The 26,757-nt window shown below is 33.0% G+C and overlaps 1 protein-coding gene across 23 annotated transcripts in view; it reads right to left on the bottom strand.

Annotated features, from left to right (window-relative positions):
• cac (calcium voltage-gated channel subunit cacophony) overlaps positions 1-26,757 on the bottom strand; it is a 289,078-nt gene that overhangs the window by 97,151 nt on the left and 165,170 nt on the right. For 16 of the 23 annotated variants that reach the window (XM_087350455.1, XM_087350485.1, XM_087350452.1 and 13 more), the window contains 11 exons: positions 25,655-25,878; positions 24,445-24,548; positions 20,413-20,528; positions 19,708-19,767; positions 18,463-18,564; positions 11,188-11,244; positions 8,082-8,166; positions 6,960-7,087; positions 6,493-6,715; positions 2,099-2,303; positions 44-256 (listed from right to left, as the gene is read on the bottom strand). In XM_087350455.1, coding sequence (XP_087206581.1) covers positions 44-256; positions 2,099-2,303; positions 6,493-6,715; positions 6,960-7,087; positions 8,082-8,166; positions 11,188-11,244; positions 18,463-18,564; positions 19,708-19,767; positions 20,413-20,528; positions 24,445-24,548; positions 25,655-25,878 — 1,517 coding nt within the window. Of the gene's footprint in view, positions 1-43; positions 257-2,098; positions 2,304-6,492; positions 6,716-6,959; positions 7,088-8,081; positions 8,167-11,187; positions 11,245-15,020; positions 15,042-18,462; positions 18,565-19,707; positions 19,768-20,412; positions 20,529-24,444; positions 24,549-25,654; positions 25,879-26,757 lie in introns of all 23 variants that reach the window. The other 7 variants (XM_087350476.1, XM_087350498.1, XM_087350507.1 and 4 more) reach the window with 2 other exon arrangements.

The following is a 26,757-nucleotide window of genomic DNA, read 5'->3' as shown; positions in this document are numbered from 1 at the left end:
GTAATGTTTCCCTGGGACTCCTTGTAGTGTACCATTCCCTCACCTCCCTGTCTTCCTCTTCTTGTTCCTCTTCGGCAGCGGTGAGCTCCTGTGCATTGGCCAAGTTATCGACAGCAATGGCCAAGAACACATTGAGTAGTGTATAGTTACCAAAGAGCACCAGTATAATGAAGTAGAGAGAATAAATCATGCCTCCACCACCTTGCGACCGGATCCCATAGTACATGACTTCATTCCAGTCTTCCCCAGTCAAAATCTGAATAACCCAAAAGTAAACGTTAAGCACAATTATACAACAATATTTAGCTACTAAGAACATGATCCTCATTCTTATTTGGTGATTTATGAATGTACTGCTGAGTATAGGGAACATGATAATGAACCTTCAGTGTCTTGTTAAGGTTCTCCCTTTAGTGAGTATGACTAAATGACTATCTTATGGGTTGTTGAACTGTGTAGTCTAGTAGAAGTTTACTACCATTTTAGAGGTCCTTGCTTCCTTCATCATCAGGGCTCATCACCTGGATGATGGAGACATCGAGCACCTCTGAACCTTTGGTAAACTTCTAGCAGACTACACAGTGCAACAACCCATAAAATAGGCATCCCTTTGGGTTCTTCTTGGCTTGAGGTTCCCTGAATCTTATTCAGGTATGAGAAACGACTCTTATACACTGATCAAGCCTCTACCTTCAGTAGAAAATACAACATTTTCATATTCTATGCAGGATCTGAACCCACAACCCCAGTGTGCAGGTTAGGTGCACAGTTACTTACATCAGCCCTACATAAAACTAAAAAAATAACATTTACAAAATATGTTCATACCTCAATTTCACATATAAAGTATCCATAACATTTTTCATTCTAAGAGACCCGGCATCAAACAAACTCTAGCAGATTGAGTTACACCACATTTATCTTTCATCTTTTTTAAAACATTATGTTCTGGTTCTTATTTTATGACTTGCAGAATAATATCTGTACATACATTTGAGTTATGTACAGAAAGTATTGTTACAGTGGTTTTAATCATTGCCCACTAGATCAAACAACATACCATATGGTTCATATAATAATTCACCTAGTTTCATAGATATTACTCATAAGAATATCACTGTATAGGGACTGAGACCTAGAAGAATGTAACATTTCCAATATTCTGGCAAATACTTGTATGGAGTAAAACCTCGATTTAATGGACCTCTATTTAAAAGATTTCAGATTTAATGAACTCCATCTGCTATTTTTTCTGGGCACAAGGCATTACTAGGAGCCATGAGACCATCTAGCTCCTCAGACTCAGGATAAAAGTTACATGCATATTATTAGTCTCCACTATACACCACAGCAAAATAATCTCTTATATCAAGCATAATACATATGTGAAGTTAATATAAATCTTTTTTGCACTTAATTAACACTTTACACTGTAGTTTCTATGAACCTTGTGTCGTTGTGGTTCCCAGTTCATATTACTAATCTGTTTAATGAGAATTATAGACTATGGATTCATTACTGGCATCATAAAAACAACTATGCAATTTAAAGGACAATCAACATTATCAGATATCCCTTCCTCTTTATTAGTTCAGTAAATTTAAAGTCTAATCCATATGCTCACTGTCTAATAAACCATTATAATTGCTAGTGTAATCTTATGTTATGAAGCATATACTAGTTTTCAATTATTCTTTGGTTATTAGAGGCTGTTAAGTCCTGTTCAAATCCAGACTGGGTATGGTGGCATCCCAGCCTCCTATCCAATAGGTAACAGATTTCTTTCCTTGGAGGTAAAGTGGCTGGGATGTTAAGCTAATTGACCCACCTCCACCCTCCAAAATCTGTGTGGTATGGTGCTAGTTAAGCATCATGTACATAAATACATTTACCAAGAATTAAATTTAACCAATATGTGACTATTCAGAATGATGAAGTATAGCTGTGATTCAGACATGATCCAGACATATATACACTTACAGTGGAAATTAAATAACTATAACTGTACTCAATATAAATATTTACTCTAACCCAAATTTCTGATCTAACAATGTAGCTGTTAATTACAACTGAACTCCTGATCATAATGAAAACTTACTTGGAAGACTGTGAGGAGTGCGATGGGGAATGTATTGAAGTTGGTGGATGGCGTCCCGTCCTCAAAATTGAACTGACCGCCAAAGAGCTGCATACCGAGCAGGGCAAAAATAAGAATGAACAGGAAGAGCAGGAACAGGAGGGAGATGATAGAACGCATTGAATTCAGCAATGATATCACCAGGTTGCGCAGTGATGCCCAGTACCTGGAAATCATTAGATGTATGCCATTTACACCTTATAGGTTTACAAAACAGAGTAAAATAAATTATTGCTGGCTCTTACATTATTCATAACAAATATACAATATAAATTCATTAGTTACATTGTTTCTAAATGCCACATTTACTCCCATAATTTCACAATTTCCTTATTTTCAGAAAGAAAAGAGGTTATTTATCAATCCAAAATTTAAGTAAGTCTCAAGATAGAAATGCCAAAGTTCTTCACAGTTTCAAATCATTCTGTGCATATACACAAAAAAGTAAAAACTAAAGTCATCCTGTTACATGCCATGTAGATCACGCTTGACCTTGGCACTAGATGGGGGTGAGTGGTCAGCATCACGCCCCAGCCGCACTTTACCTCTGGGAGAAGACCTCAGTACCCATTGGATAGGAGGTTGGGTGGGCCCCAGAGCCAGTCTGGACACAAAGGATAGAGGAAAAATCCTCTGCCCCCATTGGGGATCAAACCCATTATCCGGCCCATAGCTAGTCACTATAATGACCGGCTCTTGCATATATATATTATTCATTAAAGAGATTGAAAAGCATATGTCATTTTTCAAACATGAATCTACTTTAAATGAACAAACAAGGTGTATGTGTGCAAGATGGAGGGTATTGCCAGAATGATTTATCAGACTATAGACACATATTATGTAATCTTCTGAGACAGCAAGAGGAGAATGTGATCTGCAGGAATCCGTCTGATGGGTTTGCTAATGGGAGGAACTGTGGGCCAGTTGCTGGGAGTTTATAGGTCATTTTTGTGCTACAAAAGAAACTGAGATCACAGAAAAGTTTCTGCAGAAGGCCGTTGTTTCTTCATATGACTATAAATGCCCCTTTTGGACAAGAGAAGACAGGAGAAAGGCTCCCTGGTTAAATCCATAGTTGGTGAGGCTGTTAGGAAACTAGGAAATTATTCAATAAAGCCAAAAGGACTGGAGTGTCTTCTGAGTGGGAACCATTTTCTTTGTGAGAATAAAAAACCTTTTAAAAATTCTTATAAACCTGTTAAGTAATTATACCAGAACAATTCTCTTCTCAAGTGACCATAAACCTGCAAGTGTGAGTGTGACAATGTGAGTGAGAGTGAGTGTACGTGTGCACACGCGCATGTGTGTGTGTGTGTGTGTGTGTGTGTGCGTGCGTGCAAGAGAGAGAGAAAGCGCATGCACATATTAACTTTTTTGGCATGTATGAGAGTGATACTCTTCAGCATATCAACAGAGGGAACAAAATACTTAGCAAGGATAACTAATTTTAATTCAATTTAGGAACTTCATAAAATTAAAACAGACTCGTCATCATGGAAATAAATTCCTGAGGAATAAGTAAAATCATACTTGAAAATGTTTCCTAGTATTTAGATCACTTTTGAATACTGCATCTATGTTCCTTGGCATTACTATCCTTGAGAAAATCTGATAAAACATTTACATTACAATTAATTACAATCTGTTGTCAATAACACATATTCATTAAATAAAATCCTTTTAGGTAATCAGCCACATCACTCTGGCACAGAAGTCTAATGTTTCAGAGCTCTTCTCTGTCTCCATCATCAGGAAATGACAATGAGGTTGGGGACAAAGGCAGTCTCTGAAACATTGTAATTCTACTCTAAGGATTTTATACTTTCAGTCACTGAGAAAGCTTAAAGTCTTACAAAATGTTAAATATTTTGTTCTTTTTAACATACATTTTAGCTTTGAAACCATCATCAGTATGTCTCTTGTGTTGTACTACTACTATATAATCTTTCACTTTATTTGTAAAGGAAAGCACTGATACCCATATGATAACAGACTCCTGATATGTGCATATAAGAACAATGGAACTAATTATCCGGTAGTAGAAGGTAATTATTCAACACCACTAACATTAAAGTTTGCTATTGGACACAATCTTGGCTGGTAACATGCATCTTCCATCCTATAGGCTCTATCTCAATGTTCAACTCACTATTTTCTTCTTTATTTCACAAGAGACCACTTCCCAAGAGTGTTCCACACTAAAATTCTGCACACATTTTTTTTGTCTCCCAATCTATCCACACACTTGGCCTACTGTAGCCTCCTACATTTCCGTAACAAAATACAATGATGTACATTTTGTTTTCTTACATTACACCCAGGGTTTGGAATATGGTATCTAGACGTTAGAAAATTCAACACTGCTGCAGGAAGCAAACAGAATTACAGTAGTGCAGTAGAGTCCTGATTATCCAACCTAAACAGGACCAAAGGATCATTGAATAATCAGAATTGTCACATAATATGGAAGACTAATGAAATACACAAGGGAAAATATCGACTCAATTTACAGTGTTACTAAATTAAGAAGAAAATAAAATACAGCATCAGATTACAAAATCACACAAATAAAAATATTATACAGAGTAAGTCAAAAGTAGCTGCACAACTTTGGAGAACTGCAACCGTGTTACCTGCAGCCCAAATGTGCTGATATCAGCAGATATCTGTAGAGCATAACCTCAAGTTTCGTTCATTTGTTGTAGTTCTTCACATTGCGACTGAGAGCGCTTGTAAATTGTGGAAAACAAAATGGAAACTTATAGTGGCGAGAAAAGAGCACAATGTTTGTTCATAAAATGGAGCATTCTGATATACCACATCGGATAACCAAAGGCTAGATAATCGAGACACTACTGTATTACGCTGTTTCCCACAGTTTTTCACTTTCTAAATTAAACAGTAAAGATAAAATTGAGACTGGAGGTGAAAGTGATTACATTTGTAATTATAAATATCTTTTGACTTCTGATATTTTCTTACTGTTGTTCATATAGCATAAATTCCAGATTTACAGCACACACTTAAATATGTGGCTTATAAGTCTGTTTCATGTAATAGGAGAGGGAGATCTAAACCATTCAAAATAAAGATCTCTAAGACCTTAATCCAACAAATCATTTCAGTGTATATAAGTAATGCCCATGCAGACAAACCATTCATTTAAATAATAACTATTACTTAATTATAGTTATTTTTCTTTGATGTAGCTTTCTCCAGTTGGGAAATACACTCCTAAGATGCAGATATCCATCCTTCCACTGCTTTACAACACTGAAAATTCTTTCACTATTCACACTTTGCACAAACTATTTTCATTTTAAATTTTCACTGGTGTCTAATCTTGTAGAGATTCCAACCTTTATACTTAATTTCTTTGTTTAAAGATGATGTCATGAATTATGACAAAAGTTAACACTTTCACCATTGTTGTCGTACTGCAAACCTAATGGTCCATGTAAGAATGACTTATATTTCTATAAATGTATAATTCACAGGAAAAAAGATATCCTGGTCCTCAAATCGACAGTAACATTAATGTTACAGTTGGCTAAACCAAGTATGAAAATACATTTACAACATAATGCTAACTTAAAAGTTAACAACACACTAAAGTGAAATGCATATGATTCCTTTCCCTATAACTCCAAAATTAAAAGAGCTTTAATCAACAGAGATATATTGTACCTAGCACATCAGAAAAGAATAACTGCTATTGTCATGTTATAAACATCTTATAATTTTGATTGTTCTAGTTCACAAAGTCTGTACCAAGATACATGTCTGACAATGTGCAAACCACATTTCAAAGCTTTGTTTTGCATGTGGTAAAATGAAGGAAGATTAATAAAAACCTAATATAAATTTGCAACAATACAATTTCACTCAATCGCTTCATTATTTACAGCTAAGTGAATAAACATTCTATTCAGATTTCCTGGCCCTAATGCTCAATTGGAAGAGTTCTATCATGGCTTTGTTTATTTAAAAGTAAACTACAATTTTGATAATGTTACAATCAAATATATTCCAAAATTGTTAGTATTTCAGAAAAATTTCTAACTATTATGTCATTCTTAAACAGACCATTTATTGTGTTGAAATTACTGAAACATTCACCACCACATAATGTAAATAAACATTAATGGTCAATAAATATTTCAGCCTCTATGATTACATTATGCATTAAAAAGATACGGAAGCATTCACATAGGTCATGTAACTAACACTGACGACAATGCCACATACAACACATGTATGCAGCCTTTATCACTATACACAGCTCACAATATCACTCACCACACAGAAAAAAACAAATTAAAGGAGGCAGGAATTGGACAGTCACAACTTACTTTGTGACTTTGAATATCCTGAGCAAGCGCAAAGCGCGGAGCACTGACAGGCCGAACGAGGCCTGCTTCACTTCGGTCCAAATGACTTCAAAGATGGAGCCACAGATCACAACACAGTCAAAACGGTTGAATGATGACTCAAAATAAATACGTGGCCCCAATGCATACATCTTGATGAACATTTCCAACATGAAAAGGCCAAGGAACACGAACTCTGCTATATCTGCAAGATAAATAAAATATTTTAATAAATAAGACTCATCATAATAAAATTATAGATTCTTTGATCAATTAATTCCACTTTTTCAACTGTAGGGATTATGTGTGGTAAAATGACTGGGAAAAACACGTGTGAGGCATGTCCATGAACGAATACAAACAGATAAACCCTGAATTAACAGAAAGAATATTTTGTTGTGAACATTTAAGGGATTCATATTCTTTTTCTTTTTAAAATAACTACTTACATAAGAATTTGGTGAGCCACACTGGCTGGCCATAATGTTCCACTGCAGTGCACATTGTGTTGAAGAAAACAAGCACAATAACAAACCAGTAGAAGCCCTGTGTTTTTACCGTGTGACGAATCCAAAACCTGTAAACAGTACAACAAACAACTTTCAAATAATATAAAATCAACATAGATAACACTAATCTTTCTTCTTGTAAGTAAACAAAAGTTTGATCAAAAAAAAAAAAAAGAAGAAGAAAAAATGAAAACAAAGCAAATGGAATATGTCTTGATTTAACTAAAGCACACGCTGTTATAAATCAACGAATATTACTTGTTATATTTAATTAACTATAGAGTTAATGGAACAGTAAACTTGTGGTTCAAATCATTTACAACTCATCAAAAGCAATATATTGAAACAAACCAGAATGTAAATACAAAATTTAAAAAAATGTATGTTCAGCGTGAAGAGAAATTATGCATGGTGTGCCTCAAGGCTCAATTCTTGAACTAATATTCTACACAAGAAGCCTTATAATAAATGAAAAGAAAAAAAATAGCAAAATTTTTCTACACAAGGCAAAAAATAATTCCACTAAAACCAAATATCAGATTTGACAGTATTAATATTTTCTATAAATTAGAAATTATTTTGCACATATAATAATGAAAATATGCAATTGGATGTACAAGTTAAATAAAATGGGAAAATCAGAAAGCAATTCAAGAAGCAGACTAAATTTTTTATACTACAATATGCATTCTACTATGCAGATGATTATATGTCTGATTAATTAATAGAATGTGATGTTCAGTTGTATATACACAAAACAACCATGAATAGCACAAAGTCTGCAGTGAAAAAAAAGTTTGAAACAGACTCTTGCATATTCAAAGTGGTCTGTTTCATTCGTAGTAATATTTTTACTGAAAAGCTTGGATTCATCACAACAGTAAAATTAATAATGCATAATTCTTGAGTGTAGAAACTCCCAGTAATAAAGGTAGTTAACATACTAGCATGGCACATTGTCAAATATTATGGAAGTAGTGTATTTTCAGTATTGTTAAAAGTATAAATAAATTAACTAAGATATTAAGTCATAAGATTAAAATATATAATTTTACAACTTACCTCAACCGTTTTTCTGCTCTCCAAAACTGGAGACATGCTCCTTTGCTTTTTACTTTCGATTTCAAATAGGAAGCTCGAGAAAGCCCTGTCAAGCAAACAAAAAACCACTATTAACAATTTAATTAACCTGAACCACTTTTGTGCTCTCCAAACTTTGAGATAAGCTCTCGTTTTCTACTTTTGATTTTGAGAAAGTCCCGTTAACAAAATAATATTAACAAATGCTAATAAAAAATACTCCACCTTTTTACATATATTGCTACCATTTTAGTGTCAGCTTCTTACAGAAGTCTCAAAACACGCTTCTGTGTACTTTTATACATTACATTATCATAGCAAAATTGTCCAGGTATCATTTTCTGATACTTAATAAAAGACAAATATGTATCAAGTACATTAACCTGCATCAAAGTTTTCAGTATAATGTCAAATACTGGCGTGACAAAACAACAATAACTTTAAATCTGTAAGTTTTTAGTTTATAAATAATTATCCTGGATCTATACAATTTTAAATATAATGGTTTGTGAGTAATTATTTATGTTATCAATTAGAATTATCAATGACATTTATTGTGTTACTTAATTAAGTTATATATTTAATAAATAATCTACTGTGTGTTAGCTTCTGAGACAGTAAACTCTCAAGAATCAATGGGAAGAATATCAAAGTAAAATTAAAATCTCTGAGAAAAATTAAATACTTTTGAAGTTCTTTAGCACTGGTACATAACAATTACACATTTCCATACCTACACATGATTTCATTTTTTAGAACATGCCCTAGTTATGTGACAAGTTCACATATAACTGTAAAATTATGTCAGCCCTTTTTATGTTTGGAATATAACTACATGTATGTGTATTTTGGTTACTGACTTCAAGACTAAACAATTTCTAAACCATTGTTACGTCCTTGAGATATAAGCTCATAAGTGTTGTTTTGTGTAAAAATTAATGAATGTCTATTCATGTTTATGGCATTATTTGAATGTAATTCAATTACAAACAAATCTCAAAGCTCTCTAATCATAAGAGATTACAACCTATAAGCAAGTATACTTAATAAGACAGTTATTTAGAGGAATACGTTTTGGACCAACTCATTCAAAATTAATGCTACAAAAATAATAGCCAAAATATATGAAGGCTAGATTCATTAAAATATCTCTACTGAAATAGATTCACTTACGTAACTGTTTACCTGGTTATTTGTGACAACAACTGTATAATTTTGGTAATGTGCAGTTATCGATTTAAACTGTCTCTTTGTAATTCATGCCCATGTAATTGAGAGTTAACTGTACAGTACAAAGACAGTATTTTCATAATCAGTGATGGTGAAATGCTAACCCTATATCATGAACCATGCGTGTTATATTCAGTACAAGAAAAATTAAATCCTATGGAATTTCCCTATCATGCATTATTGAAAAATCAAGAAATAGATTCCTGAGCTACTAGATGTAGGATATTTTAGTGAATGGTATTTATTACTAACATAATAATAATAATAATAATAATAATAATAATAATAATAAGTATGTATTAAGACTGTCCTACAGCTATATACAGAATAAACGTAAGTGATCCGAGAGGTTTTAAATTATCTTATAAGAACAACTAAATGGCATACAAAAACTCAACTTATGCCACTGAAATGAAAACTTCAAAAATATTTGTAGCATATCAGAGAACTGATTTAACTCCAACAGCAACCACATAATCACAACTGTCAACATAACAGTGAAATGGTGACCAGCCCAATAAAGTAAATTGAATTTTTCATGTGGAGGTTTTTACAAAACTTCCTCTGAAAACCCCACTGAATGATGATCACAGTTTTTGTAAAATGAAAACTCAAGTACACAAAACATTTTCTTGGGCTGAGTCACCATTTTACTGCCATAACAAAGGTTCTGCTCCTACTGGCTATTGGTAGAGTTATGTCACTTCTCCAGCATGCTATAATTTTTTTATATTCTTCTTCCACTGATATTTCATTTCTGTCCATCATTTTTTTAAACAAACATTTGAAACTGCTCACATCATATATGTTCACCATGAATTAGACAGAAATTTTCTTGTCTGATTACAAAATGAATATTCAGAAACTATTTTATGCCTTCAAAACATACAATCTAAACAGTCACCTGCAATGACAAATAAGACTGCAGAGGCTAGAAATAAACACATTTACTATACAAAATATGATTATTTTATAAAGATGCACAATATCTGTTTTTATAATATACTACATGTATGGTAACTTACAACTAAAGTATTCCTAATTATCAAAATTACACATATGCATACAGATAAATTCCTACAAGCTAAGAAATTCAAATTGTAACATATATGAAATAAATGTACTGGTTGTAATATTGCATTCAGCAACTTTTTATGTAACAATGCTCTGTCACTAAGAATGTCTGCTCACAAATGTTACTACAAGCAATGGGTCATACAAATCACTACAACAGTAAAATAAGATTAAGTAATAGTAAGAATAATAATACAAGATAATATCACAAAGTAAGAGAACTACATAGGGCTCTAAAGATGCTGAAGACTACAGATTATCTATCCAAGAATCTGTATGGATAAATAGTATTTGTATCTACAAAACTACAGAAAAATGGAAGGGTAATGGAAGAAGCATTTCTGAGGATTGTTTATATATTTTGATTATAAAATTTGGTAACTGGAAGAAAATCCAAATTTAATTGATCTAAAATATAAAATAACAATACAATAATATTAAATAATAAACACATTATGTTATACAGAACCATATGTGCATAACATTTCCTTTAAAGAGGAGCTGAATTTTGATATGAAAGCGGCTACCTTCAGAAAACAATATGTCATGCTATGAGATAGTACTGAAAATAAATTTAGAAAATAAGATCTTATAAAGAGTTTAGTATCACAAAAAATTCAATCTGCAAACAGTCTTGCAGTTACTGGCATGCTGCCCTTGGAAATGCTTTTTCTGTGGTCTCAATGCTACGCAAGCCAAGCAGTAAATTGTTGGCTTCTGAGAATTGATATGGTAAATGGAGTTGAGCTGTACAAGACACTCTGCTGGTCCCATGGAATGCTACCTTGAGCAGGGAGTTGAGAATCCTCACCCACGGCCACACTCTTGCCACTCCCTGGCACTGTAACCACGTTCCAATTCACATTCAAATTGACACCACAATTTAAAAAACAAAAACACATCTGGAATGTAGCATTCACTTTCAGCAGAGTTCAGTGCACATTTCATAACTGATTGGTTCCTTATGTCAGAAAATTGAGTTATCTCAATGAGAGATATATAATTATTCTCTGAATGCCTTTAGCAATAATATTATATTATTACTATCTTTATTTTGAATTTTATTCATCATCTGTTAAAAGTTTCTTAAAATGTCTTAAAAATTCATACTGTTTCAAAGAATGGATCTTTGTTCATCTTCATGTAAAAAGGGAGACACCTACTATGTTGGATCTGGCAGATGAAAGTCCAAAGTTTAGGAATAGCTCAATCTATTGGATCCAATAGAGTGTGTGTCTCCCTTTACACCCACCCTCTGAAACACTCCAATTTTTAAGGCTTTTTAAAAAAAACTTTTATGAGACAATGAACAATGTCTAAAAAAAAGGAAGTAGTAAGAGATATATTAAACACACACAACATTGCAGAATAGAACACAAGTGGCACACTACAGGTGTATTTGATGCTGTATTACATTGCTGTTTTTAATTACATTCAGATGTGTAGTGGGCACAAAATAAAAGAGTAAGAAATTTTATGCTCACATATTTTGTATACTTTGTAATAATTACAATCTTGAAAGAACAAAACACTGTTATGTACATTGTATCACATGATTATAAATGCCATTTTTAATAATATGTATTGGATTTGATTAATACAAGAATTGACTTTTATAGTTTATATTGTAATGACTTCATAAAACATAAATATTTTATTCATTCAACTGCTTCAATTTTGAAGATTAAAAATCATTATTAACACCAACACAAACATTATTAAACAAAACTGAGATATAAAAAAACATTATAACTTTAAATTAAACATGCTCTATGGCTTTCATGAAAATCTATAACTGGGTAATTGTACAGTTGTACACTTAAATATAAGATATAATATGAAATTTTCCTTTACTGATGCACTCTTCATATTAGGATTTGAGGTTTTTATCTGTCAATAATTTAAATGCACTAAAACCACAAAATCATTGTGATTATGAAATTCCCTGTAATGCACAACTTGTGTTCCATCTTGAATTTATATAGGTGAGCATTCATAGACAAATTTTATATTCCTTTATTTGTTTCAGTATCAATATCAGGTTTATAAAAGGACAGTTTTAGTCCTTTCAATAAAATAGTATTATGTCAACAGTTAATATCACCTTCAATATTTCGTGTGTTTCAATGTTAATAGGAGTGGGCTATAAGTACATCATTCACGCAAACAGTTTTCAAAATAAAAATATATCAAGCATTTGGAATACAAGGTACCTTACAAATGAAATGTGTGATTTATAATACAGCATAACATTTATGAGGTAACTAACTTCTAAATCAACTACTACAATAAAAAATGGCAAGGTATAAAATGTAACGCCACTGGAAATGCAATAATGGCAGTTGCCACATAAGAAGACGTGTTGCAAGGAATTATCAAAACCTGGCTGCAGGGTTTCAACAAGTGATAGCAGCACAGCTGTTTTAGCAAAATACTCATCTTCCTACCCAACAAATCACTGGTACACTTTCTGCCACCAGAGTACACCTCAACCACCACTAGTTATAATTTACAAATTGTTTCAAAACAGCTAAAATGCTTATTTCTCCTTCTGAATCAGAACTGGTTATAAAGTTCAGCTTCTAAGAAGACCACATTTAACTCTGTGTTTAAATTTACAAAAAAAGATATACAAATTAACACTGCAGCACAGTGGTTCAAAATACTACTTCATATTTAGGAGGTCCTATGATGTAATCATGGACTGCATCAACTGCACTATTCTAATTAAAAGTTTTGTAAGTTTCTTCAGTCCCTCCTGGTAAAAGCTAAGATAGTACTTTAAAAGAGGCAATGACCACTTCCTTCCATATCTCTGCCAATTAATATAATCACCCATCGATCTAACACAATATAACCCATGTAGCTGCAGAAGTGTTGTTAAATAAACTACTCTCATTGTTACAAAGGAAAGAGACTATGTTCCCATGGAACTACAGCCAATAAAGAACCAATTAAATAAACTATTAAATATTAAATATCAAATAACAAAAGGGTATTTTGTTCCGGAATTTAAAAATATAATAGAAATGAAACAGTGTTTTACTTAGGAAACACTTTATCGTAGCTTTCCAGCTATATTTCAGTAGTTTTTATGAGACTTCCAGTTTTTGTTAATTAATTTTGAAAAAATTGGTACAGATTTAATAAAGTAGACATTTTTACTCAAAAACAATCTCAATTAAAAAATATTTGTGGCTTTCATAAACAAGACTATATCAAGTTGTCCCTAATGTTGATTATGTGAATTCTGGTGGTAGAGGTTCCAGTTTGTATGTGTCCCATATGCATGCAAACTGTTACCAACATTAGCTGCAACAAGAAGTACACTGGCTCAGTCTTGTTGGGGGGTTGTGTAGCAGCCACAGACTCAGCCTCAAGAGGAAATATGCTGTGGCAGTCCTAACAGGGTAACAGTGCCTTGTACCAAACATGATAAGCTGACTCTCTGGTAATACTATGATCCTGAGGCAGTTCCATCCACTGCACGTCCTAACCACCTACTTTCCTTGAAATTTCTGTTTTCCAAGCAGTTTCACCACCAATGTTTCATATGCATTCATCCTAGAATACAGTACCCTAACAATACTAGGTGATGGCCATGTCAATAAGTTCCTTCTTTTGGCATAATTTCTGTTTTGTATGGGTCAATGGCCTCATTATTTAATATCCTAAATTGCTCACTAACTTCATCCCTCTTAGATCCAAGTTCTTTCCTCAGCATTTTGATATCAAACACTTATAATTTATGCTCTTTCCCATTTAAGAGACCACACTTCAAAACCACTCAAAACACATGGCAAAATTGTTGTTTTATATATTTTTATTTTTGGTGTTTCTGGAACTATACTTGGGATAACAGCATGTAGTCATAACCACAACACATATCACTGACAGATCCATATAAATATTAGACTTATCATAAATACAATCCAATGCATATTCTTTTAAACACTTAATAAAATTTCATGTAAATTTTTTTGAAATAAATTTTTATACAATCCTCACAAAGACTTAACTGATTATCGCCCATAATGTAACTACACCATTAGAATGATTTATCCATACAATCCCAAATTTAATTCCAAATTATGTTGGCACTGTCCATTCCCCTGTGTAAATTTGACATACACAAAAATTAGAGACTCTGCTTGCTCCACTCCTGTCTTTACATGACTGGCTTTCATTATACTGATACTAATTTGTTTATTAGTGAATCAAAAAAAGGGAACACATGGATTCATTTATTTGTATGCTGTCACTAGACCAAGGCCACCACAATGGTCTATTGGTTAGCATCCAAACAATTCTAGGTTTAATTCGAACATTTTGGTATGTGCTAATATTTCACACAAAACTATAATAATTCTATGCCCACAACACCAGAACACAATCTAAGGCACTATACACTTTCTTGACCCAACCAACATATTTCAGCAAGGAACTGGCTTACCCTGCCCATCACTGCCACAGCTGATATGTTATAAAATGGCTAAAATGTCAGACTACCAACAGGCTTACCAAACCAACCAATCAATCAACTGGCTATGTCGCATGTCTATACACAATACTATATAACTAAAAACCTGCTGCAATGAACAAATTAGGTATCCATACCTTTGAGTTTTTTCTTAGGCACTGAAACAAAAGGGTTATTGAGATGAATGTCTGTGTTAAAATTTATGATATACTAAAACTTGTATTTTCAATGTGTATACACAGATATCAAACTATGATCTGAGAAAACAAACTGCATGCACAGCTACTATACATTTTTAAAACAAATGTACTGCATTTTTTCTGCAGTGACTTAACCATTTTGTTCCTCCAGTTAATGGCTTCAATTATACGTAGACATTATAATATTACTTTAATGGAATCCTATTACTAATTAAATTTTTCCACATACTAAAACTGTTTCTTGTTCTGTTTTGTACTGATATGTGTAAAAGGGTCATGTCAGGTTTATTGTGAAAGCAGAACTAAGAATGAAAGATTTTATACCAAGAAATTAAGTCTGCTGTTAAAAATTGCAAATAACAAACAACAAATATTAACAAAAACAAAATTATGAACAGAAAGTCGATATAATATGAATTACTTTAAATGTCAAATTTTAGTCATTAAATAGTTAAATGCATGTTAATATAAGAGCTTTTGAGAGAATTGGATTAAAGATGTTAGTGATACATAAAATGTAGTAAAGTAAGTAAAGCTGTCCCACTATATGCCATTGTAGGCGCTTGGTGGGAGTGAAGGCATAGCTCCTATTCATTCTTAACCTTGGCTCTAGATAGGTCTGAGTGGTCAGCATCATGCCCCTGCTATTCTTTAGCCCCAGGAAAGGATCCCAGTACCCATTGTATAGGAGGCTGGGTGGGCCCCAGAGCCAGACATAAAATGTAATCTGCAATATATTATATAGGATTTGAGACTTTCGCGGTGAGTACAATCAATAAAATCTTCTTGGGCAATCAGCCGCGTTAACTGGTTACCATAGTAAACCGACGTTTCGGGAACAAACTCTGTCCCCATGAGTGCCTGAGATTTTATTGCAATATATTATGTGACAAAATGCAGTACATGTTAAAAAGTTAGATGAAAACTGTGTATGAAAAGTAAATATACTTTGAAATTGGGGGGGGACGAAAAAACCTCAATCAAAAGTCAGAAACCTACTGAATTTGCACTGCAATTAGATACACAATTAGGGATCTTTTACATTGTGTACTTCAGGTCAAAGGAAACTGTACTTCCTTTTATTTCTAGCCATCACTAAACCCAATATATATCAGAGGACACTTGGTATTACACAGCACTGTCTAACTAAGTATTGCAGTCCCTTCCTTTGTAAAAGTGAGAAAAATATCCACTACAAAAAATTACAAGTAAAATGAAATTACATGCTAATTGAAAGTGATGTGGAATGAAATAAAATTAAAATGCATAATTTTATTTTAATTTTAATAAAGTGCTACTGAATTCTGGGACTGAACTGGTTTACTTTGATATTGAATTCTGAGATTTTATCTTTGTAGTACCAATAAATATTTATGTTTAGTAATAATAGATATGAGATTTAATTTCATGAATTGCTATTAAGCATTAATATTTGAGTTAAGTAAATAAATATGCTTTCGATGCAAATGCAGTGTATTTAGAACAGAAGTGATTCTATGTTTTGTCAGATGTGAAAAAGAACATATGCAGAAGTGAAAGTGAAACAGTATCTATTAGTGTATGAATTAGATATTATACAAATACAATGTATCTTCACGAAAAGGTTCTTCATTCTCTTCAGTCCTTCCATTTTCAGTTGTTCTTTCCATTCATATTGATTTAGACTGATGCTTATCAACTTTGGCTGTGTTCAGTAGGTCAGTGCACATGTGCACAAGTGATATGTGCTACTAAATGTGCAACAAAGCTTTTTTGACAAGTAACAGCATGTCACCTGTCTTTCACAAAACTGCTATACAAGTCTGTGAGGAAAACATTATCATGAATTGAAAACAGGTAAGGATTTGAAACTTGGCAGTCATGATTTACTTAGAGGTTCTTTCAGATCATAGTAAGTTAACTTACTGACTGAGACAACTGGAATAACTGAAAAAAAGGGGAAAAAACACATAAAAATAATGGAGAGAAATAGATTACCAAAGTTAGCATGTACCATAAATCCGCTATGAAAAGAAATGGAGATCATCACAGAATGAGACAAAAAGACCAATTCCTGGATGTAAACTGATGGAACAGGCTTTATAAACATAAAATCCAACTAGTTCAAGAAAAATAAGCTCTTCTGTTTAACTTGTATGTTGAGGAAGCAATGAAGGAAGTGAAAGAAAAGTTCAGGATAGGAATAAAGGTTCAAGGGGAAAGGATAGCAATGTTCACTGATGATATTGCCCTTTTGGGTGAAAGGAAGGAAGTTGTAGAGAAATTATTGAATGGTATGAATAGATTACTCAGTGAGCAATTCGGCTTAAGGATAAACAAAAGCAAGACAAAAGTTATAAGGAGCAGCAGAAATGAGAATAAAGATCCATTAAATATCAAAATTGGGAAAGACACAGTAGAAGAAGTGAAGGAATTCTGTTATTTAGGAAGCAAAATCACAAAAGATGGACGAAGCAAGGAAGACATTAAAAGCAGATTAGCACAAGCAAGAAGAGCCTTCTTCAAAAAGAGAAGTCTACTAGTGTCAAACATTGACCTAGAATTAAGACAGATTTTTCTGAAGTTATATGTTTGGAGCACAGTGCTATACGGAAGCGAAACATGGTCAGTGGGAAAGCCAGAAAGAAGAAGGATAGAAGCATTTGAAATGTGGTGCTATAGAAGGATGTTGAAAATTAAATGGACTGATAAAGTACGAAATGAGCTGGTCTTAGACAGGATAGGTGAAGGAAGAAGTCTGTGGAAAAATCTTACGAGAAGAAGAGATAGATGGTTGGACACATTCTGAGGCACCCAGGATTGGTTAATTTGGTAATGGAAGGTACAGTTGAAGGGAAAAATTGTAGGGGGAGACAAAGATTGGAATATGTGACGCAGATTTTTGAGGACATGGGCTACAAAAAATAGGTGGAAATGAAGAGATTGGCGCAAGATAGGCGAAAATGGAGGACCGCATCAAACCAGTCGAAAGATTGATGACAAACAAACAAAACAGTAAGATTTTCCTTTCAATATTATACTGATATTCTACAATACAGAAGCATCATTCATAGTATCAACTATATAATATCACCTAGATATTGCTCACTTTCACCTTTCACTTTGAATGGCTAAGATGTTAATCAATTGTTGCAGAAATGAAAACACTTAGCCAGCCATGAAAAACCTTACCTGCCATCTCGAATTATTTCTCTGGAATAGCAGGAGACTGACCAGTCAAAATACTGGACTCAGTTCTATCCCCTCTCTGAGTACACTTACCATCTCATTCCACATGGGTCATGGACTGCCATCATGAGACTGGCTACCTGGCTGTTTTTTGTTGTTGAAGAAAACACTTTGTTTATTTATACTTATTAGAGCTGTTCTTGTCACTCACCATCTTCATCCTCCTCCTCTCCCTCCTCTTCTTCTGTATCTGTACTTTTACTCTTTCCCAGGTTTTTCAGTTTCTTTCTTTTTGCTGCTGCTCTTCTTCTTGCTGAAAATAATAAATTGTAGCATTTTCTAAATCAGTATTCCACAACCTTTTTCCACACACTGGACACCCTAATTTGTCAAATACACATGGCACACCACAAACTTTTGCCCCACAAAAAGGCGGTAAAAAGTAAACATGACTATAAATATGTATATACTTATACATTCTTACCCTGTAAGAGTACAGGCACATGAAAACAAAACATAACACATGTTGAATAAAGCTATCGATGATGAATCAGTGTGTTGAAAAAATCCAAATTATAAATTATAAGACATTGCCCTTTTCTAAAAATAATTTGCTAACACACAATCTTTTAAAGAATTTATGGCACATCTGAAAACATTTGACAGCACACCAGTTGTGGAACACTGTTCTAAGTTACAAGGAGTGAAAAGCATTTATACACAACCAAAACACATGCCATCCTCACTACTAAACATTCGCATTAACCTGACTGTATAAAAAATTAGAAAAAAAATAATGGAAACTGCATATTAACATGTTCCAGGCTGAATTTTTTGCAAACATACCACCTTTTAATTGTACATATTCACTGTAACTTCAATATAATTGTCAATGGTGAAACAAATCAAATATATTGCAACAAATGTATACTTTCACTGGCCTTATTAAAAGCAAAATGGTTTTCAGAGCATGTCACACAGTATTTATAAGCAACATATATAACATAGAATAAAAAGGTAAATAAACTGATATTAAACTAATAATTAGATATGTGTACAGGTTCAATTTGTTTTAACTCAAACCCAAACACTTAAGTAAGATGACAAACTTAAAATTCTTCAATCAAAATAAGAATCAATCATGTTTCATATAACGGGTGTAACACGCACATTACTTTATGATTATAAAACATATAAGCAACTGTGATAGTTATGATGATAAAGAGTTCTGTTGACATATAAGATATACAATTTGTGGAAGTAAAAAATTTACACCTACAAGACAGTACAAAAATCTAAGGAGAACCTAAGAGACTCAGGATAATAAAGCAGTTGTTAATATGCAAACTTTTTTTTTGTTACGAAGTGTTTGGAAAGAAAATCACCCATCTACAATATTTATTTTTTTATAATTACAAAACCAAACTAATGCAATATGCATTTGTTTTGAACTCACCTTCAATTATGTGCATTTTTTCCTCTTCTGTGGTCCTTTCCTCAGCAAGGATCACTTCCTCTGAAACACAGACCACAATCTTGCATTTTGGGAAACAAAAAGAATTTACAAGCAGAAATTAAGAAGAGATTGACCGACATTATTGCCATGAAAGTTAATTTCTCTTCAGAAATATCACAACACAACCTATACCACCATAAATGAGAAACATTTTGATTTACTTTCTCATTTGTAGTAAATCTTTCAACTGATTTTTCCTAGCCCTGGTATTAGATCTGAAGATAACAAATTTGCCTCCTGTATGTACGTTAAATGAATTATTTGAAATAAGAGCAGTAAGATGGATGTTTATATTATTCAAGTTTCTCTGCTAAAAATTATAAAATGTAAATCACATTCCTTCTAATGCACTGCTGACCAGCCTTTAATAACTCCCAGATTCATGATTTAACAGTATACTAGAGTGACATATAAACAACTGGATTGTAAGTAAGCTGTAAAAAACAGTCAATAAGGGTTAAAGATTTATCCCAGAGTTCCAAAATATTTTTTTTCTAAAAGAAAATAACGCTGTGTGGTTCTGGTCTTTTCAGAAAACATTAAATATATTCCTATCACATGTCACCTTGTGCTCATATTCAATACAACTGCTTCATTTAATTTACTTCTTGACACAAAATTCCAATCTCACTAAGATGGACTGACCTGCCTTACAGATCCACTCCACATAGCCATTGAGCTCACGTTCCAACTGTTGCTGCCGTCGCAGTTTGAGGAACGTCTGTCTGTTCTCAACCTTTTCCCTCTCCTTGGCAAATTCTCTGGTAAAAGGAATGGGTACAAAGCAAGCAGCTACAGTACAGATCTAACATTAAATGTTACCTCCACTGTATTTTCAGAAATGTACAATATCCACAAAATACTGCAAACATTTGCATCTCTTAGTAGAAAATGAAAAATTACTGTGTGTTATAGGTTAGAAAGTTCAGTTACTGGGTACTAATGCAATACAGGGTGGGAGTACAGCAGTTATGCCACTGTAACACTGCAATATATTTGTTAATGATAGTAAACTACTGATATCTACTTATTTTATTTTATTTTCTGAAGTTTTGTATAAAATGATATATCATTTTTTACATAGAAACAGAATTCTTCTTTATATGACAGTTTCAAAATTGTGGTTACAAATGATAGCAGTGTATAAAACTAGCCTAGCCTACTGAGCTGCTTAATAAAACAAGCATAACAGAGTATGTTCATAAAACTAAGTTGTTAACTTCTGTTTCATGCCCTTGCAGCAATACTTACAAATCTCAAAGTAGCAATCACTGAGTAATAATAAATTAAACCTTTAAATGAGTTACAAAATATGCAAGAGGATTTCGTATCTCTAGCAAAACAACTGTATTGTATATATAGCAGACTAAACTAAATATTTCTATTAAATAAATACCGTAATTAAGAGTATTACACCATCTCACTCCTTTATAACAAAAATCAATAAAATAATGAAGGTTGGCAGTAGTCTGGTGTAGTTTTAATTATCTTTTTATTAAAATTAATGTATGTGCATTATGAAAATACACAATGAGATAAGATCTATAGAAAGTGAACTTCTGGTGTTAATATCTAAACGTAGAGAATAAGAAGTGAGAACACATTTTAAGAATGAATAAAGAGATAAGCTGAAGAAAGTTTTAAAACATTAAATTGAAAGCAAAATGCACAAGATTAAGATGGGAACAACAAATTAGGAAAGATGTTGGGTAGAAGAAAGGAGAAAATGAAAAACATGGGCAGTAATTAATAAGACGGGGAAGGACAGAGAGAGGAGAGATCTGGTTTCAAGGTGACTAAATGAAATGGAAATGCAGCATATATTATTTAATGCAAAATAAATATTGTATTATGTGCTGCTACTGTAATTAATAGTTAAATGTTGTTTGTTAATGTTTATAACAAAGCCACTTCCTATGACCATCAGAATAATAAAGGACAAAGCAAAGATATGTGCTGTATTTATCCAAAACTGAGGACCAAACTATCAACATTCAACTTAAATGAAACCAAAAAAATCTGTTTCAGTGCCATCAGATTTTATCGTCATTATTTAACATACTTCTGGATGCATGTAAATAATTAACATTACTTGTTCTGCATTTGACCACTTTCTGTTGCAGTACTGTCTCAACTTCCTATTCACCTGTATTTTTGTCCTACTGTGCTATCTAAGGTATCTCCCCCCCCCCCCCCACATGGTGTTGTAGCTTGCTGAATTTTCAGAGCTCATTCTGTGTTTTTGGCTTTGCAGCAGTAGCATCAGACCACCAAGGGCATGAGATGATATGGTAATTTGGTTTGTGCAATCCAAAAGGTTGATGTGCTTGTCAAAATTCATTTTGGTTGATTCATTCTAAATTCCCCAAGGTTGTACCTTTTTCTGTTCACCTCAGGTGATGACATAAACTGTGGTCTCTCCCCATTGTGTTTTGTTTGCATGCTTCAATTGAACATTTACATTTATTTGCAGTTTCTTTCATTCTTTGGCTTAGTTTAATTGCACTGTCATGTGTTAGCTCTTGCACATTGCTCATGCACTGTGTATGTGTTATGGCCTAACTTCACTTGTATTAACTTGTCCAATACGTATCAATTACATTCAACTGCAGCATATGTTCTTCACTATTCTTATGACTGAGCCCCATCCTCATTTTTGTGTTTTGGAAAAATGGGGCAAGGTCAGGACATATATATCGTATGTCACAAATATTTTCTTTCCTACTTTACCTATCAAAACTATTAAAATATGTTTCAAATTTCAGCTTGCTGGGTTCTTGCTACATTACAATCTTCAGTTCAAATACCATCAGCAAACGCACAATATTACAGGATAACAGCCAGTATGGCATAGTGTAATCTACAGTAGGATACTGAATCATTATTTCATAAAATTCTACAGAATCTACCTGCTTGTTTGATCCATTCAAGATAGGCACTCAAGGCCTCTGAGAACTGTTGCTTTGTACGGGCACGATAAAAACTGGCTCGACGTTCTACACGAGTCCTCTCATTGGAAAACTCACTGCAATATGTTCATACTTTTAAAAATAATATATATAAAATGAAAAAATTCCATGGGATCAAAGCTCTAAGAAATAATACAATAAATGCATTTTCAAATTTTCTAAATCATAAAATGCCTACCAGAAGCTAACATTTAAATTTTCTCACCTTTTAAAAATTTTATTTAATAAAAGCATATTAAATACATTTTCTTCCTTTTTAAATAAAATAAATTCCCATGTACACAGTTTGTATGCCCTATAACACGCAAGTTTCAGACAAAAATTTCCTTATAAAGAAGAAGAAACTGCAAACTGTACAGATGACCACAAGTCTTAAGTTGACCACTGTTTTATTTTTTAATTCTTGGAAGTTAAGTATTCCAATTAATTTAAAAATAACAGAGAATATTAGAAAACAAACTTCAGTATTGTGAACTGTATGAATAATACGTAGATCAATTTTTCAATGTAAATTGTGAGAACAAATCTACTGTAAAGAATGTATCCTATATAACCACAACAAAGAAGAAAATTATTGACATACTGCAAAAGTAATTCAAATTAACTGTAAAATTCTGTATTCAAAGATATTCCATTCCTAGCTGATAACACACAGACTAGTGTCACATTTAACTGGCTGTAATTCTATGAAAAGTGACTCTTTTTAACTCTATTACCATCTCCTTATCAAGAAATATCACACTTTGAATAAAATGTTTAGTATTTTCTTATATCATTATTTATGCAGAACATGTAAACATAAGCTACTCATCTCTTCAGTTAATTTACTTAAATACTTCATTCTAAAAATTGTATTCTAATATTTTTAGTATTTATTAAAGACTTCAGTGATGAGAATTTTCTTTTAGGTTTATGCCACAGTGGGAAATTTAAAGATGTCAGTGATTTGATAAGATGTCAGTGATTTGATAACACAAGAGAATTCTAATCTGTCCTGAAAATGAATCCTCAAATCATATCTGGGCATGATGACAAGCAAAAACAGTGTAGGTATTATAAGACTGAAATCCCAAAGGCAATATAAAGAAATACAGACCTTGAAGGATATGTAAAAGAATATTAAAGAGTTTTTATGGACTAATGAGATGGACACTTGTGACTGGAATCACAGTTAAGGTGACATTTTGCATAAACAATGTGCTCCACTCACTGAGGAGAAACAGGACAAGAAGAAATCACATGAAAATATTGGCAAACCCAACCATTAAATTTAAATTACTATTCTAAAAACATTTCTAATCTAATTTATTGAAACAGAGCACATATTACATTGTTTTAGTACAAAGTTAAAGATATTACCATATATTTTTCTGTTTTTACTCCACTCACTAACTCACTCTATGGTGCAGGGTATTCTTTGAAAAGACAATTACATACTTGGCTTGTCAAAGAACACCCCACTTTCTTTCCATTTTTACATATATTAGTTCATATTTGCTAAGGTACCCTAACACATGTGTGTGTGTTTAGGAAGATATGGAAACATAATGCATAGAAAAGGAAGACACAGGTAGCTGAAAATAGCATGAGATTAAGAAACTAGGGAATACAGTGTAAGAGTAAGACCAAGACAATGTTTGAGAGGGCGGACTTTCAGACAAGTATCAATATTAAATTTCTTATATGATTATAAACTGAGATTACTCACCCACTAAGAACACCAAGAACTAAGTTGAGCATGAAGAAAGAACCCAGGACAATGAGGGGCACAAAATAGATCCAATTGAAAATGCTGCCCAGCGCATCATTTGTCTGCAAAATATTAACAATGAATATGTAAATTCAGTCATTCTATTCTAGAGTACTGTAATATTATGGGTGGCTATAAATTATTCGCCACATTTCAGATACATGTAAAACAAAGCATAAGAATTACGGAAAAATGGTTTGTGTTAATTGAAAGAACAACTCAAGGAGTTTTGTGCAAGTTCATTGTATAGCTGATAGTGGTGCTGTTGAACTAACAACAATGATAATGACAACGGCTTTCCGGACAAAGTTATTTTTAGTGATAAGTCAATCTTTCACTTGTATGTCATGACTGAAAACTGCAGAATTTGGGGAGTGTTTAGCCAAATATTTTCTTTCAGCAGGATGGCACTCCCCCACAATGGGACCTGACAGACAATTTTTGGATGAATCATTTCGAAACCAATGGACTGGATAAGATACTCTGATTTCTTGGCTTCTTGCTCCCTCAATATAATATTCCTGGATTTTTTCCTCGGGAATTATCTAAAGGACCAAGTGTTCAGTATAAAAGCTGCTGATTTCATATGTGAATTAATAACACAGTTACTTATGTGACACCCCAGATGCTGGAAAACACTTGGCACAAAATCTACAATCATTTGGACACCTTTCAAACCATAAATGTGCTTGTGTTGATGGTCTCTGAAACTCTCTAAGCTGTTCTTTAAAACAGTGCAAATCAATTCTCAGCTTCTCTTATGCTCTGTTCTATGTGAATGTTTTAAATGTGGTGAATAATTTATAGTCACTATGAATAATAATCTCAAATTATGCAACTCTACTTTGTTACCAAATACAACAATTACAAAAGTTTATCTGATAGTATGTTACTCATTGGATGATGATTACAATTATTATCGTAACTTCCTTACAAATTAAGAGTGAACGAAACATTTGAAATGAGACTCACTAAGCTCAAAAAATAAAATTCTGACTTAGGATCTTCAGGAAAATAATTTGTGGTACAATTTTAGATGTCTACATCTATGTATGTTAAAAAGTTTTGTCTCAAAATACTGAGCCCACAGTGTAATGAAATTTTGTTTCTATCTTCACAGTAAGTGAAACTGCTGTAAAATTTCCCATATGATATTTACATAACTTACCCAGTACAAGATGGAGGTCCAGCCTTCCATAGTGATGCACTGGAAAACGGTGAGCATGGCAAAACCAATGTTATCAAATGAAGTGATTCCATAGTTAGGCCCCTCCCAACCCTCATGGCAGATGGAAATATTGGCATCACACACATAGCTGCCAGTAGGGGCATTATCAGCTTTGTCATGTGTATTACACGGTGTTGCCATCTCCCCCTCTTTTACAATCTCATCTGAAAATACAATACCTTGTTATACACAAAGTATATACATTGTTTGCTCTGAATTAGATTTAGCAAAGTATTTATTACATATAGTTTTCAGTCATGATTAAGAGGACTGATATTTCTTGTACTGGAACTACAGCAAAGCCTGTACAACATGTTATTTTAATATAAATAAAAGAGGAGAAAGGCATATTCCAAATTTAAGTTTGTATATTTTCAAAAAGCATTATTTGTGATTTTACATGCATCACTGACCTAGATATTTAATTATTGCAGATACAAACCAAAGCCACTCTCACTAAATGTTGTTTTTCCTTGGCTCTACAACCCATTTGTGGGTCTTCTCCGCCTCCTATTTGGAGGTTTCCTAGTCTATAAAGTGTGCATTTGTGAGAAGTGAGTAACCAGTCCACTGACTGCACAATTTCTACTCAGTTCTGATTTGAATGCCAGAGCCATCTAGCAGACGTGCACTATGTACATCAAAATTAAGTTTTCTTCATATTTTGTTAAATAATTATCATATTAAAAACTGTTTAAAAAATGAGATCTGAGGTTGTTGTAACAATGAAGAAGTTTATGATGGTCTTCTAGATTGTGATGTCACACAGAATTGTAGACAGACACCAGTGTTTCAGAGGAACATGCTGCCTCCATCTTCAGCCCTGTTCCTTTGAAATGTTGGTACCCACATACAATTACAAATGGTGTCACAACTAAGAATATCACCACACACATGTTTAAAAATATATCTCAATACATAAGACGTTTCTAAAGGACTATGAACACAGAAATTGAAAGCAAGCTTCAATTAGAATCTGAAATGGGCAAGTAAACTTTCTCTGGACAAGCACATGCAGGTTGCATGGTTAGCTGCTGCACACA

This window comes from Zootermopsis nevadensis, unplaced genomic scaffold (genome assembly GCF_977971745.1).
Source record: "Zootermopsis nevadensis isolate Lab colony 2312 unplaced genomic scaffold, Znev_1.0 Znev_ptg000002l, whole genome shotgun sequence".
NCBI classification, from domain to species: domain Eukaryota; kingdom Metazoa; phylum Arthropoda; class Insecta; order Blattodea; family Termopsidae; genus Zootermopsis; species Zootermopsis nevadensis.
The sequence above is the reverse complement of the archived record's forward strand: the minus strand, read 5'-3'. Positions and strand labels throughout refer to the sequence as shown.